Source organism: Aethina tumida, chromosome 5, assembly GCF_024364675.1.
Source record: "Aethina tumida isolate Nest 87 chromosome 5, icAetTumi1.1, whole genome shotgun sequence".
Taxonomy (NCBI): Eukaryota; Metazoa; Arthropoda; class Insecta; order Coleoptera; family Nitidulidae; genus Aethina; species Aethina tumida.
Window position 1 is genome coordinate 17,874,407 of NC_065439.1, and position 13,967 is coordinate 17,888,373.

At 28.1% G+C, this 13,967-nt stretch overlaps 1 protein-coding gene across 1 annotated transcript in view; it reads right to left on the bottom strand.

Annotated features, from left to right (window-relative positions):
• LOC109601283 (myelin transcription factor 1) overlaps positions 1–13,967 on the bottom strand; it is a 272,891-nt gene that overhangs the window by 22,867 nt on the left and 236,057 nt on the right. Inside the window, exon 5 of the mRNA XM_049968128.1 lies at positions 12,554–12,597. Within this exon, the coding sequence (XP_049824085.1) occupies positions 12,554–12,597 (44 nt within the window). The remainder of the gene's footprint in view (positions 1–12,553; positions 12,598–13,967) is intronic.

Genomic DNA, 13,967 nt, shown 5'->3' on the forward strand with positions numbered 1-13,967 from the left:
ATAATAACTCTAAATTGTTTTATGATAGAACAAAGGTAAAATAATAATTTAGTGAAATAAAGGAAAGTTGAGCAATGGATTTATTAAAATGGATGTTAATAAATAATGGTGAAACGTTGAATACAGAATTCCATTGAAAAATTCTTGAATAATGAATCGAAGTTGGAAAGTTGTTGCTAATTAAAACCGAAAAATTGTTATACTAATGCCGGACGGATATTTTAATTAATAATAAGTCGAAAAATATGGGCATTCCGGTTTTTAATTACGGACCAAAGTGTAAAACGGACATCGATCGTCCGCTGCGAGAGGAACGTTTTGCGGGGTTTTCGTCGAATGTAAACAACATCGATTTCACAAAATTCATGCCAGTCCATAAAAAGTTCACTTTAATTTCAAACTGGCGCTAACTTAGTCCGAAACTTTGCCGACACAAATTACACTTACGCCCGTTGTACTTTCTCTTTCTAACTTGTGTGAACTAGTTGACTAACTTCGTGGGGTAGGTCGAATTTTGGAACCATCTGATTTGAATTAGCAAAACTTCTTTGTGCTGCTCCACTTTTTTCCCAGCTAAACGGGAGCGTCGGGGTCGGCAGCCGTTCCTCGTGGTCATAACACGAAAGTTTTTCGGTATCGTCAATCATTATCTTATCTTGAGTTGAAATTTCAATGGCTTTATTATGTCGGGCGGGACGGTGTCGGATTGTCCCGTTTTGTGAACATTAGAATTAGAGGCACAAATAAAACTTCCATTAAGTCTTCTTATGTATTTGTAGATGTCTAGACACCGTATACAATAGAACTACTTTTTATCAGTAATTTTATTAATTTAGATGTCACAAATCAGTGGAATATATTTTTGAAGAATATCAAACATTACTAAATAGCCAAAATAAAAAAAAAACAGATTTAAGATTTTTGATAAAATTACAAGTAACATATTTATAATTAAGAATTGAAAAGAATTTAGTAAATAATCAGATGAAAAAAATTAGCAAAATATACTAAATAGAAGAAATAAATAAAATACATAAAAGGAATAAAAAAATAAATTTAATTTTTTGTCAATTTTAAAATAAAATTTATATATTTATAAACAAAATTAGGAAAAATTTTTTAATACTGATGAATTTGAAGAATGTTAAAAAAATTATAACTAATAAATTATAAAATTTTCAATTTTAAATATTTATTTTTACTTTTAATAATGTTAAAAATGTTAAATTTGTTATTTTTTTATTTAATTTTATATACTGTGATAAAAAAATTTTGATATTCTAAATTATTAAGTATTTTTTTAAAATTAAAAATTGTCAGAAATTTTATTATATTATATTTTCTTGATTAATTATTTGGTACAAAATATATTTTATATTAATAGTAATTATTATATTAAAATTAAAAATTATGTAATTTATCAAAATTCTTGAAAAATTTGTTTTTATTATTACATAATTATTACATAATTATTATATAATTATTACATAATTATTAGCTAATATTCTTAAAATTTATTTTATAACAAAAAATACATAACAAGACTATATAATATAATTATAAATATTCTATTTTATTTTTTAAAATTGTTAGAAATTTTTAATTTTATTATTTTTTTATTTTTGGTTTAGTTACAGTTCAAAAAATTGAAAATATTAAAATATTTATAATTTGGTATTGTTTATGTATATTTTTGTTGGTATATAAATTTTGAAGAGTTAGCTAATAATTAAGCAAATAATAAAAGCTAATTTTTCTAAAATTTTGATAAATTGCAACATATTTTTTAATTTTAATATAAGGTGTTATAATTTTTGGTTTTACCTATAAATAAAATAAAATTTAAAAAATGTCAGAAATTTTAAATTTTATTTATTTTATTATATTTAATTTTCTTGCTTAATTATTTGGTAATATTATACAGAATGTATTTTATATTAATATTAAAATAGTAATTATTATAGTAATATTAAAATTAAAAATTATGTAATTCATCAAAATTTTTGAAAAATGTGCTTTTATTATTATTACATAATTATTAGCTAATATTCTTAAAATTTGTTTTATAACAAAAAAAAAATACATAACAAAACTATATTATTATTATTATTATAAATATTCTATTTTATTTTTTGAAATTTTCAGAAATTTTTAATTTTATTATATTTTTATTTTTGGCTTAGTTACAGTTCAAAACATTGAAAATATTAAAATATTTATAATTTGGTATTGTTTATGTATATTTTTGTTGGTATATAAATTTTGAAGGGTTAGCTAATAATATTAAGCAAATAATAAAAGCTAATTTTTCTAAAATTTTGATAAATTACAACATAATATTTAATTTTAATATCTTTTCTTTTATATAATATGCATTTTGTACAATATTATCAATAATTAAGCAATATTAAAATTTAAAAAAATGTTATTAAGAATTATAAAAATTACCAAATTTTTGTATCATGTTATATAAAATATATTTAGTCAATAAATATGAAAAAAGATCAAAGTGATTTTCAACAATTTTAAATATTTTCAAAAATTTATTAAATAAAAAAATAAAAAATTAAAATTAAAAATTTTAAGATGTTATATTTTTTGGTTTTGCCTATATATGTATAAAATCCTTTTTTCTATTGTATACACCAATACCAATCAATAAACAAGAAAAAAGATCAAATTGAAGATTTCAACAATTTTAAACATTTGTACAAATTTATGATACTTAAGTTTAGAGAAACTGTTTGACGACTGAAGTTAGAGCTTTTGATGTAAAGTAGGTCGATGGCCACAAATCAAAGGGAGATTTTTGAATGACGCGAGCTTAATTAGAAAAGTCGGAGACGACGGGATCAGCGATTCCGCGGATACGGACCACTTTCAGGGGGATAATATATATATCGAGCCCTGGCGGGTAAGCCGGCATAAATCTGGTTATATTTACCGGCAGGTTCATAGATCGGTCCGAGATATCGCGTATGCTGGATTTCTTAAGACCATTCCGGCCATATATCACTCGGTATATCACGTCGAGTCGATAAATCAGGGGCCGCCTTTGGCTCGCAGGAGGCACCGACGTCGCACCGCCACCCTTTTCTGATTCCCGATTCCGCCGCGCCCGCCGTTTCTCACTGCGCTGCACAAAAGTTAAACGATATATTAACCCTCATCATATTACGGCGAAATTTATTTTAAAATTTTACTAATGGCCCGTTCGCAAAACGTTGTTAGCACGTTACGCGTGGATTTATATCGTGATTTTTATGCATCTGCTTCGCCCTGTTGTTCACTGTGTTTTCCGCTGTTTCTTGCCCACTGCTCGAAACGTACGATTGAAATTTATTGTGACGCCCTAAGCACTGTTACATATCTTAATCTGGAAAAATATTTTCACACCAAAAAAAATGTTCAAATTTGAATTTTATTCGAGTTTATTAGGGTTATTTACATAACAAATTAAAAAACGATTCTAAATTTTGAAAATTTTGATAATTTTTAGAATATTTTGTTTTATTTATTATTATAATAATATTATATATTATAATATTATATATTATAATATTAAAAATTAAAATCATTTAAATTAAGGAAAGAAGAAAATTAATAAATATATTGGTAAAATTAATAAAAAAATTAAATTCAACAATTTAAAAAATTAAAAAATATATTTATAATTAATGATTGAAAAAATATAGAAAATATTGAAATTGACATAAGAATATTTGGAGATGTTTAATTGCAAATTATTATTTAAAATATTAACCAAATAAAAAACTAAATTTGAGATATTTTTGAAAATATTTTATAATTAAAAATTTGAAAAATTTGAATACTTTAAAATATTGACAATTTTTATTATTTTAAAAACATTTTAAAAACAGACGATTTGAGAACAAATTAAAAAAAAATACCAAAAATTTAGAAAAAACATAAGAGGAATAAAAAAATACATTTAATTTTTTGACAATTTTAAAATAAAATTTATTTATTTATAAACAAAATTAGGAAAAATTTTGAAGAATGTTAAAAAAATTATATAATTTTTGATTTTAAATATATATTTTTAATTTTAATAATGTCAAAAATGATGTTGAAAATTTGATTCTTTTACAAATATATTGATTTTTAAATATATAAATTTTATATATTCTGATACAAAAATTAGATAATTTTTTAAAATTATTAAGTATTTTTTTAAATTTAAAAATTGTCAAAAATTTAAAATTTTATTATATTTTATTTTTTTACTTAATTATTTGGTAATATTATACAAAATGTATTTTATATAAAAGAAAAAATATTAAAATTAAAAATTATGTAATTCATCAAAATTTTTGAAAAATTTGCTTTTAATATTATTACTTATTTTATACCAACAAAACTATTTAAAATTTAATATAATTACAAATATTCTAATTTATTTTTTGAAATTGTCAGAAATTTTTAATTTAGTTTTTTTATTTTTGGCTTAATTACTTAATTACTTGTTAATATTATACAAAATGTATTTTATATAAAAGAAAAAATATTAAAATTAAAAAATATGTTATTCATCAAAATTTTTGAAAAATTTGCTTTTATTATTATTACTTATTTTATACCAACAAAACTATTTAAAATTTAATATAATTACAAATATTCTATTTTATTTTTTGAAAATGTCAGAAATTTTTAATTTTTTTTTTTTTTTATTTTTGGCTTAGTTACAGAAAAAAAATTGAAAATAATAAAATATTTTTTTTTGTTGGTATATAAATTTTGAAAAATTGACTAATAATTAAGTTAGTAATAAAAGCTAATTTTTCTAAAATTTTGATAAATTACAACATAATTTTTAATTTTAATATCTTTTCTTTTATATAAAATGCATTTTGTACAATATTATCGATAATTTTTTAATTTTATATATTTAATATTAATATTTCAGAAAGTTAGATTCTTAGAATAGTGACCTCCGATATCTTCTATGAGGTAAGAGTTATGAAAAAAATGTGAGATACCTTTTTTGTAGAACGTTTAATTTTCTAAAAAACATGTAAATAGAAATTTTCTGTACAATTAAGCAATGGAGAGTAAGTTAAATAAAAAGTAGTCAATCAAATAAAGATTTTTCAAAGATTTGGGGGTTAAGTAATTCATAAAACAGCTTATATCTGTTTTTTACGGAAAATTTTGACACTCACTCGAATTAGAAATTTAGTTACAATAAATTTCTTATTAACAATTTAAAACTTTAAAGTTTATGTCAACTTTGTAATCAATAGGTTTTATCAGGTTATTTTAAAAACCGACTAATTAGTTATTTATCAATCGATTATTCCCTAAGTAATTTAGAAAATATTTAGTTAGCTTTATAGTTTTCTTAAAAATTTGTTTACATTAAATTTTTTAATCAGTTAAAATCAATATAAATATTTTAGTTTGACATGTAATTTTTAGCTTCTAAATAGTTCTAACTAATTTATTACTTTTACAAATAAATATAACATATATAATTTATTACTGTCTACTAAATTAGAATATATCTCTCAATTAATTATAATTATTTGTTTATGATCAGTTACAATATGATATTAAATATCTTTAAAATATTAATCCAAACATTTGCATAATAAATAAGAAAATAATAGGCAATAACAAGACAATTGACATTTACAGGAAAATATTCATTTTGTTTAAAAAATAGCTCGTTGTCTGGAAGTCGTTAATTGTCCGATAAAAGCGTTTTAAAAATTTGCTAATTGCTTTTTAAAATTCGATGACCGCCGAACGCCACAAGTATTGAAAACTTTTTCGCCGACCTGATTGAACGTTTTGACAGCGGTGATTTCAATTAAGCCAATTGCCTCGTGCTTCTCCGCTTAATTCCCGTCGATATTATGGCAAATCGTCTGCCAATAAGACATTTTAAATTGGCGTTCGATTTTTCGCTGTCAACGTATTCGCCGGCCTCGTTTTTTTTTTCTGTTCCATAATTTACGGCCAAACCGTGGCCACAGTGGAAGTTAATTAGGACGATGAAAGAAAATTAAAACCGTCGAACGCTCAGGCTCCTAAATAAGCGATAACGGCGCCGTATTTTAATAAGTTTATCACAATAATAAAATGCTGATATTTATTGCCGAATTGCACAACTGCATGACGTACCCCTTATATTTATCGAGCTTATCGAAGCGATGTAGCTCAAGTCCCGACGATGCCGTAATAAACTAGGATGCAGGAAGGAACGGAGGATCGGGAGAGTAGATTGCCGAGGTAATCCACTCTCCACTTAAAATGGATAAATGGTAATTACGACACTGGTTTAATAATTTCATTTTTTTTTTAATTAACGCACATCGATACTGAATTTTAATTAACAACTTAATAAAAAATATGTGTGCAGCAATTAAACCACGAAACGCAACCGATTCGAAGCGAAAGCCTTCGGTAACGAGACACCTGGCTGCGTTTCAGCCGGGGTCGGTTTCGTGGGGGTCGAAAAAATTAAACACAATTACGTCGGCAAAAATCCAAACTGAAAAATGACATTTTAAATGGTCCTTAATTAGGAAACTAAACCCTACCCTCTTTAAAAAAGATTAAAACCGTGTGTTTGTGAAACGTCGTAATGCCAGTTGAGTGACGCGAGCCCGTTACCGCTGCGGCGCACTCCACTCTCCCTCGACGGAGGGGCCAGTCAGCTCTTTTTTTCCTTTATTTTTTTCGAGTGGGTCGAATTGAGCATTCAATTTTCATACCTACCGCAAATATTATTATGTCGCTTTAAATTATTCATTTGCGGCTCCCTTTCCGGTCCTCTGTCGACCGAATCGTGGAAAGTCTGTTTTAATTTTCGATGATTTATTCGGGCGATTTTATATTTGTTAATTGGTGTTTAGATTATAGTATTATGCAATTAAACGCTTTGGTAATGTGTAAATGCAATTGATATTTGTTAATTGTTAAAGCAATAAAAAATTATTTTATTATTTTTTAATATTTATATATTCTAAAAATGGTGAATGCGCCATTTTTTTTAAAGCGCATCCACCAATTAATTGCTTAAGTATTTTATTAATTTTAATATTAAATTTTGTTGTAAAATGTTACTAAAATTTATTTTTATACTACTATTTACAAATTTCCAATATTTTCTATTAAAATTATTTAAAATTTCATAATTCATATTAAGATAGTCGTTTATTATTGTCAATAACATCACAAAAAATATTTTCTAGTAAAATTTAGTTAAATCTTTTGATCAAGCTTTTAAGAATTTAAATTGATGCTGTTATTTTTATTAACAACACGCTGTTTATTACACTTCTATAACCAAAAAGTTTTTAATTATAAAAATTTCATGTGAAAACTATTGTGAAATAAATTTCTTGTGAAAGCAAAATTGGAAGAAATTTCGGTCCTCTAGAACAATTTAGTATCGAAGAAAATTTCCCGTATGAGTAGTAAATACTAATGAGCCATACTTTCGAAATTTCTTGGGTGCATTAATTGCTACAATTACGAGTGGTAGCCTTAAAGAAATATATATTCATACAGTCTATATATAAATATAAGGATGTAAAGCGTAAAAATTTACTAAATACGTAAAAAACTACCAAAATCTCAAAAATTCATTATTATTCATTATTCCATACGATCAAATTCCAACGATCATTTTCCATACGATTAAAATCCGTATGATCATTTTCCATATGATGAAAATCCGTACGATCAAAATCCATATAATCATTTTCCATACGATCAAAATCCATACGATCATTTTCCATACGACCAAAATTCATACTATCAAAATCCATACGATCATTTTCCATACTATCAAAATCCATACGATCATTTTCCATATGACCAAAATCCATACGACCATTTTCCATACGATCAATTTCCATACAATGTAAAATCTATAGGATTAAAATCCATACGATTAAATTCATACTGATTAAATTACAGTTTCACTTTAATAACTTTATGGATTTTTATATATTTACTAATACTAATTTTCTCAAAAATCATTAAAAAAATAAAAATAAATTATTCTAATTATTCCTGGATTCCCAAAAAATTACAAAAAACGTAAGAAATAATATGCGTTATATGTTAATATGATGAATTTTTTTCATAATAACATATTAAATTGATATCGTCATTTAAATATTTCCATAATAAAAAATAACTAACAATTTTATATGTTATTAAATTGTCGAAGACTTATTTTGTGGTAAAATTCTTTAAAAATGTAATAAAAAAATTCTTTTAATTTAAATTAATGTCGAAAGGCACAAAGTTCTTTGAAAACGTTGATTATTCACAATTTTAATATCGTTCTGTACATTTAATACGTTTGTATTTAATGAAAATGACCATCTCAATTAAATAAATAAGATTATCGTGATGCCATTTTTGTCCGCATTTTAATGAAAATTTAATCAGCACAGGAACTGTCAGCGCATGAAATGTGTGTAAGAGTGTTCAGTTTTCATTCTGTTTTCGGACGAGGGTTTGTCTGGCAGCAGGTTCGAATTTTAAACCCCCCGTGGTCGACCCGTTAAGGGTCGGAGCCCCGTAATACACTGACTGACCGTTGGACGATTTTATGACCGCTCTCACGGTCTTATTCCCTACTTAATTTAATGGCTCGCAAATATGTTATACAACCATCTTGATGACAACTCTCGCTATCTAAACGTTGACCGTAAATCTGTCCCGATTTCCGGTTTATGGACGATTATTTTTTATCGTGGTTTAATGGCAATACGTTTCCCTCTAACGCAGAAAATGTTCCTTGAACTGATTTATTAATGTGTGTTTTGCAAAGACGCTTCCAATTAAAATCTGGTCGGCCGGCTCACGTGCGGTTGTACCGCTATTATCTCTCGGACGTTGTTTTATATAAATTTTAAAATCGCCCCGCGCCGCAAAATAAATTTCCATTAATTATAATTAGATTTGGGTCGGGGTGGCCGGGCGTAAATCTGCAGTAGTAAAACAACGGACCACGTAGATGAGTTAGGAAGGGTGTATTTAGGAGCCGGGCGTCGCGACGCTGGTTTCGTTACGCTTTTAGCAGTCAGGTACGGCCGTAACGGGCGTAACGCCGTTTATTCGCCCTCTATCTGGCGCCTCGCTACGTGACATATTGCCTGATTACAATAAAAACGGGCCCAACGTCGGTTATAGGCAAATTCCTAAATATTAAGCCGCCAGATAAACTCTCCACCCAACCGCTCCCCAATTTCGGTGCAAGAAATATTATTTTTATTGTCGTTAGGCAACAATTTTTAAGAAATATATAAGGCACTATCCCGAAAATGACGTTAGGAGTATTTCTAAACCACATAGAGAAAAACTACCTTAAGTGTTTAAAACCCACATAGTTTAATAATAATTTTCAATTGTAGAAATATATCTAGATGGCATTGTGGACATCAACCAAATTTTCAAAATTTTTGCTACTAAGAAAATTTTGTAGGATTTGGAAACCTTCAGACTTCTTGAAGTGAATATACATTCAAAACGTGCAGCTGTTGTTTCTGAATTAATTGGTTTATTAGTAAAATATATTGAGATGGCATTTTGGACATCATCCAAATTTTCAAATTTTTTGCTACTAAGAAAATTTTGTAGCGTTTGGAATCCTTCAGACTTCATGAAGTGAATATACATTCAAGACGTGCAGCTGTTGTTTCTGAATTAATTGGTTTATTAGTAAAATATATGGAGATGGCATTTTGGACAACATCCAAATTTTCAATTATTTTGCTACTAAAAAAATTTTGTAAAGTTAGGAAACCTTCAGACTTCATGAAGTGAATATACATTCAAGACGTGCAGCTGTTGTTTCTGAATTAATTGGTTTATTAGTAAAATATATTGAGATGGCATTTTGGACATCATCGAAATTTTCAAATTTTATGCTACTAAGAAAATTTTGTAGCGTTTGGAATCCTTCAGACTTCATGAAGTGAATATACATTCAAGACGTGCAGCTGTTGTTTCTGAATTAATTGGTTTATTAGTAAAATATATGGAGATGGCATTTTGGACATCATCCAAATTTTCAAATTTTTTGCTACTAAGAAAATTTTGTAGGGTTTGGAAACCCTCAGTCTTCATGAAGTGAATATACATTTAAGTCGTGAAGCTGTTGTTTCTGAATTAATTGGTTTATTAGTAAAATGTATGGAGATGGCATTTTGTACATCATCCAAATTTTCAAATTTTTTGCTACTAAGAAAATTTTGTAGCGTTTGGAATCCTTCAGACTTCATGAAGTGAATATACATTCAAGACGTGCAGCTGTTGTTTCTGAATTAATTGGTTTATTAGTAAAATATATGGAGATGGCATTTTGGACAACATCCAAATTTTCAATTATTTTGCTACTAAAAAAATTTTGTAAAGTTAGGAAACCTTCAGACTTCATGAAGTGAATATACATTCAAGACGTGCAGCTGTTGTTTCTGAATTAATTGGTTTATTAGTAAAATATATTGAGATGGCATTTTGGACATCATCGAAATTTTCAAATTTTATGCTACTAAGAAAATTTTGTAGCGTTTGGAATCCTTCAGACTTCATGAAGTGAATATACATTCAAGACGTGCAGCTGTTGTTTCTGAATTAATTGGTTTATTAGTAAAATATATGGAGATGGCATTTTGGACATCATCCAAATTTTCAAATTTTTTGCTACTAAGAAAATTTTGTAGGGTTTGGAAACCCTCAGTCTTCATGAAGTGAATATACATTTAAGTCGTGAAGCTGTTGTTTCTGAATTAATTGGTTTATTAGTAAAATATATCGTGATGGCATTTTGGACATCATCCAAATTTTCAATTTTTTTGCTACTAAAAAAATTTTGTAGGGTTAGGAAACCTTCAGACTTCAAGAAGTGCAGCTGTTGTTTCTGAATTAATTGGTTTATTGGTAAAATATACCGAGATGGCATTTTGGACATCATCCAAATTTTCAATTTTTTTGCTACTAAGAAAAGTTTGTAGGGTTTGGAAACCTTCAGACTTCATGAAGTGAATATACATTCAAGACGTGCAGCTGTTGTTTCTGAATTAATTGTTTTATAGTAAAATATATCGAGATGACATTTTGGACATCATTCAAATTTTCAAATTTTTTGCTACTAACAAAATTTTGAAGGGATAGGAAACCTTAAGATTTTATGAAATGAATATACATTCAAGATGTGCAGCTGTTGTTTCTGAATTAATTGGTTTATTGGTAAAATATATCGTGATGGCATTTTGTACATCATCCAAATTTTCAATTTTTTTGCTACTAAAAAAAAATTTGTAGGGTTTGGAATTCAGACTTCATGAAGTGAATATACATTCAAGACGTGCAGCTGTTGTTTCTGAATTAATTGGTTTATTAGTAAAATATATCGAGATGGCATTTTGGATATCATCCAAATTTTCAAATTTTTTGCTACCAAGAAAACTTTGTAGTGTTGGGAAACCTGCAGGCTTCTTGAAGTGAATATACATTAAAGACGTGCAGCTGTTGTTTCTGATATAATTGGTTTATTAGTAAAATATATCGAGATGGCATTTTGGACATTGTGTAGTGTTAGGAAACCTTCAGACTTCATGAAGTTAATATACATTTAAGATGTGCAGCGACAAAGAGTCTATAGTCGCCGAAGAGAATGATATTTGAATACAATTGTGACTGAGAGAAGAGCTTTTGGAGGAGAATCTGTAATGGTATGAGGTGGATAACTTCAAACCGATATACAGTCCTTCATGTCTTGGCAAACGGTTTCCTAATGGCGAGGCGATACATTGACGATATTTTGCAACCTATCGTGTTACCTTTCATGAATCAGTATTGGCCAAATTTTACTTTACAACAAAATAAACTTGATCCGCCGGTTGATACCATCAACGCCTCAATGTGGCGCCGAACTCACTATTAAATAGAGGGATATCTTTAATTTTTCGACATTTTATAATGTTACATTAATTTGAATTTTATTGCATATTTTCATTTTTATTACGTCCTTCTCTACTGTGATTAAATTCTCTAAAAGTTATTATTCATTTGTTTTGTCTATAAATTATGTACTGATGTTTTCCATTATGTGTATACCAAATAAAACTTGCTTTACTAAAGTGAGAGTATTTCATTTTTGTATGAATTTTATAAATTTTAAAGTAAGTATCAGATTGATATTGTGGAAAAAAGGAATGTTAAAATACAAATTTATCTAACCTGTAATAAAGAGATTACTTTGTTATTTATATATCATATAAATGATATTTATATCATATCGATATAAGAACCCTGTTTTATCTGTACCAACAACAATATATTCCCCTAAAAATATATTCACAATAAAAACGCCACCAAACCTCGATATTCAGATTGTTTTAAATCATTCGTGACAGGACCAATAAATCACTTCGACCGCTTCTCACGATACCGTCTTTTATTATTTTCGTATTCAGACCCGAAATTGATTGATACAAGGGTAGAGAAATTGGCCGAGACATTTGTCCAAAATGCGACTAATAAATACGTTTTGTGTACGGCTTACCTATTTTCGAGTCGCCGCTCCTTGCCTGTTCTGCGCTCCTCCACCTGAAATCAAAGAGACCACATCAAGGCCATTGAACGGCACACGAATTCGCATCACATTAATCCGGCAAGCCGGCAGACATTCCAAATATTCCTTTAACATCGGGAACTGGCCGAAAATTTGACGCGAAAAAATTGAATTTTTAAAAATGCCACGCATTTCAACGCGACTACCTTTTGATTCCTGTTTGTTCAACGATCAATTCCATCCCCCACGGCCTACACGCCGCAAACACAACAATACGCAACCAGCGCCGAGGCCTCGGGGCGTTACATCTAAAAATTCCCCGTATGTTTCCCGGAAACTGTCTCTTTCAATTCTATTTGTTTGCGGTTACGTGCTTTTTGCCGCTTGTTTTTGTTTATTGTCAATTTAAATTAAAATTGCGCCACGGTAAAAAACAGTGCGGCGTCCTCGAAAATATTAAAACCCATAAACCCCGGCCATAGATCGGTTGCCGCCTTTGATTTAAGACAAAAGCCGCCGTATGGTGTACTACACCGTGAACGAAGTAATTTAAAACCATGAAAGCTCATGATCTGCACTGGGCATTGAGCTTAAAATTTCATAAAAGCCCTACGAGGTTTCGGGGGGTGGAGGCGATGACGGCGACCGGATGCCCGGGGAACGGGCGGCGACGAACGTTTCTTGCACCCGGCCAAGGAACGGCTTTCCGCCAAGAACAATGGACTCGTTAATTAAGAGTTCTTTTCGAACGGCCCGACGGCACGAGATGATTCACGAAATCCGTCAGGAAATAAGACACACGGACACAAAAGGTTCAAAACTTTAATTCAATTAATGCATATTTGATGGACACGTGTCAAAAATAACTTTTTACACAATACATGGTATTATGGTGCACTGGTTGCAGGGCAAAATTATTACATACTTGAGGATTTTTAAAATCTCAAAACATAATGTTGTTAGATTTCTAATTTGTTAATAAATATTATAAATTAAACCTTAATATAAGAAAATAACTTTGTGATAAATTGTACAATAGTATTATGTTATAGTACGATAGTTGTATGTTGAAAAATATGACATTTTATACTTGAGAATTTTTAAGAAAACCTTAAAAAATGTTGGTACTAGGAAGCCTGAATCTCTAATCATTTCTTGAACCATTATAAATGTTTCAAAATACACTTTGGGACAGAAAACTGTAAGAAAAAGCCATTATAAAATGTTGTACAATGTCTAGTATTAAATTACGATAGTTGCATCTTGAAAAATATAACATTTCATATTTGAGAACTTTCTAAAAAACCTTAATAAATGTTGTTGTTAAGAGGTTTAGATCTCTAATCATTTCTATTATAATTCTTTGAAAATACACTTTGGAAGAGAAAAATTTAAGAAAAAGCCA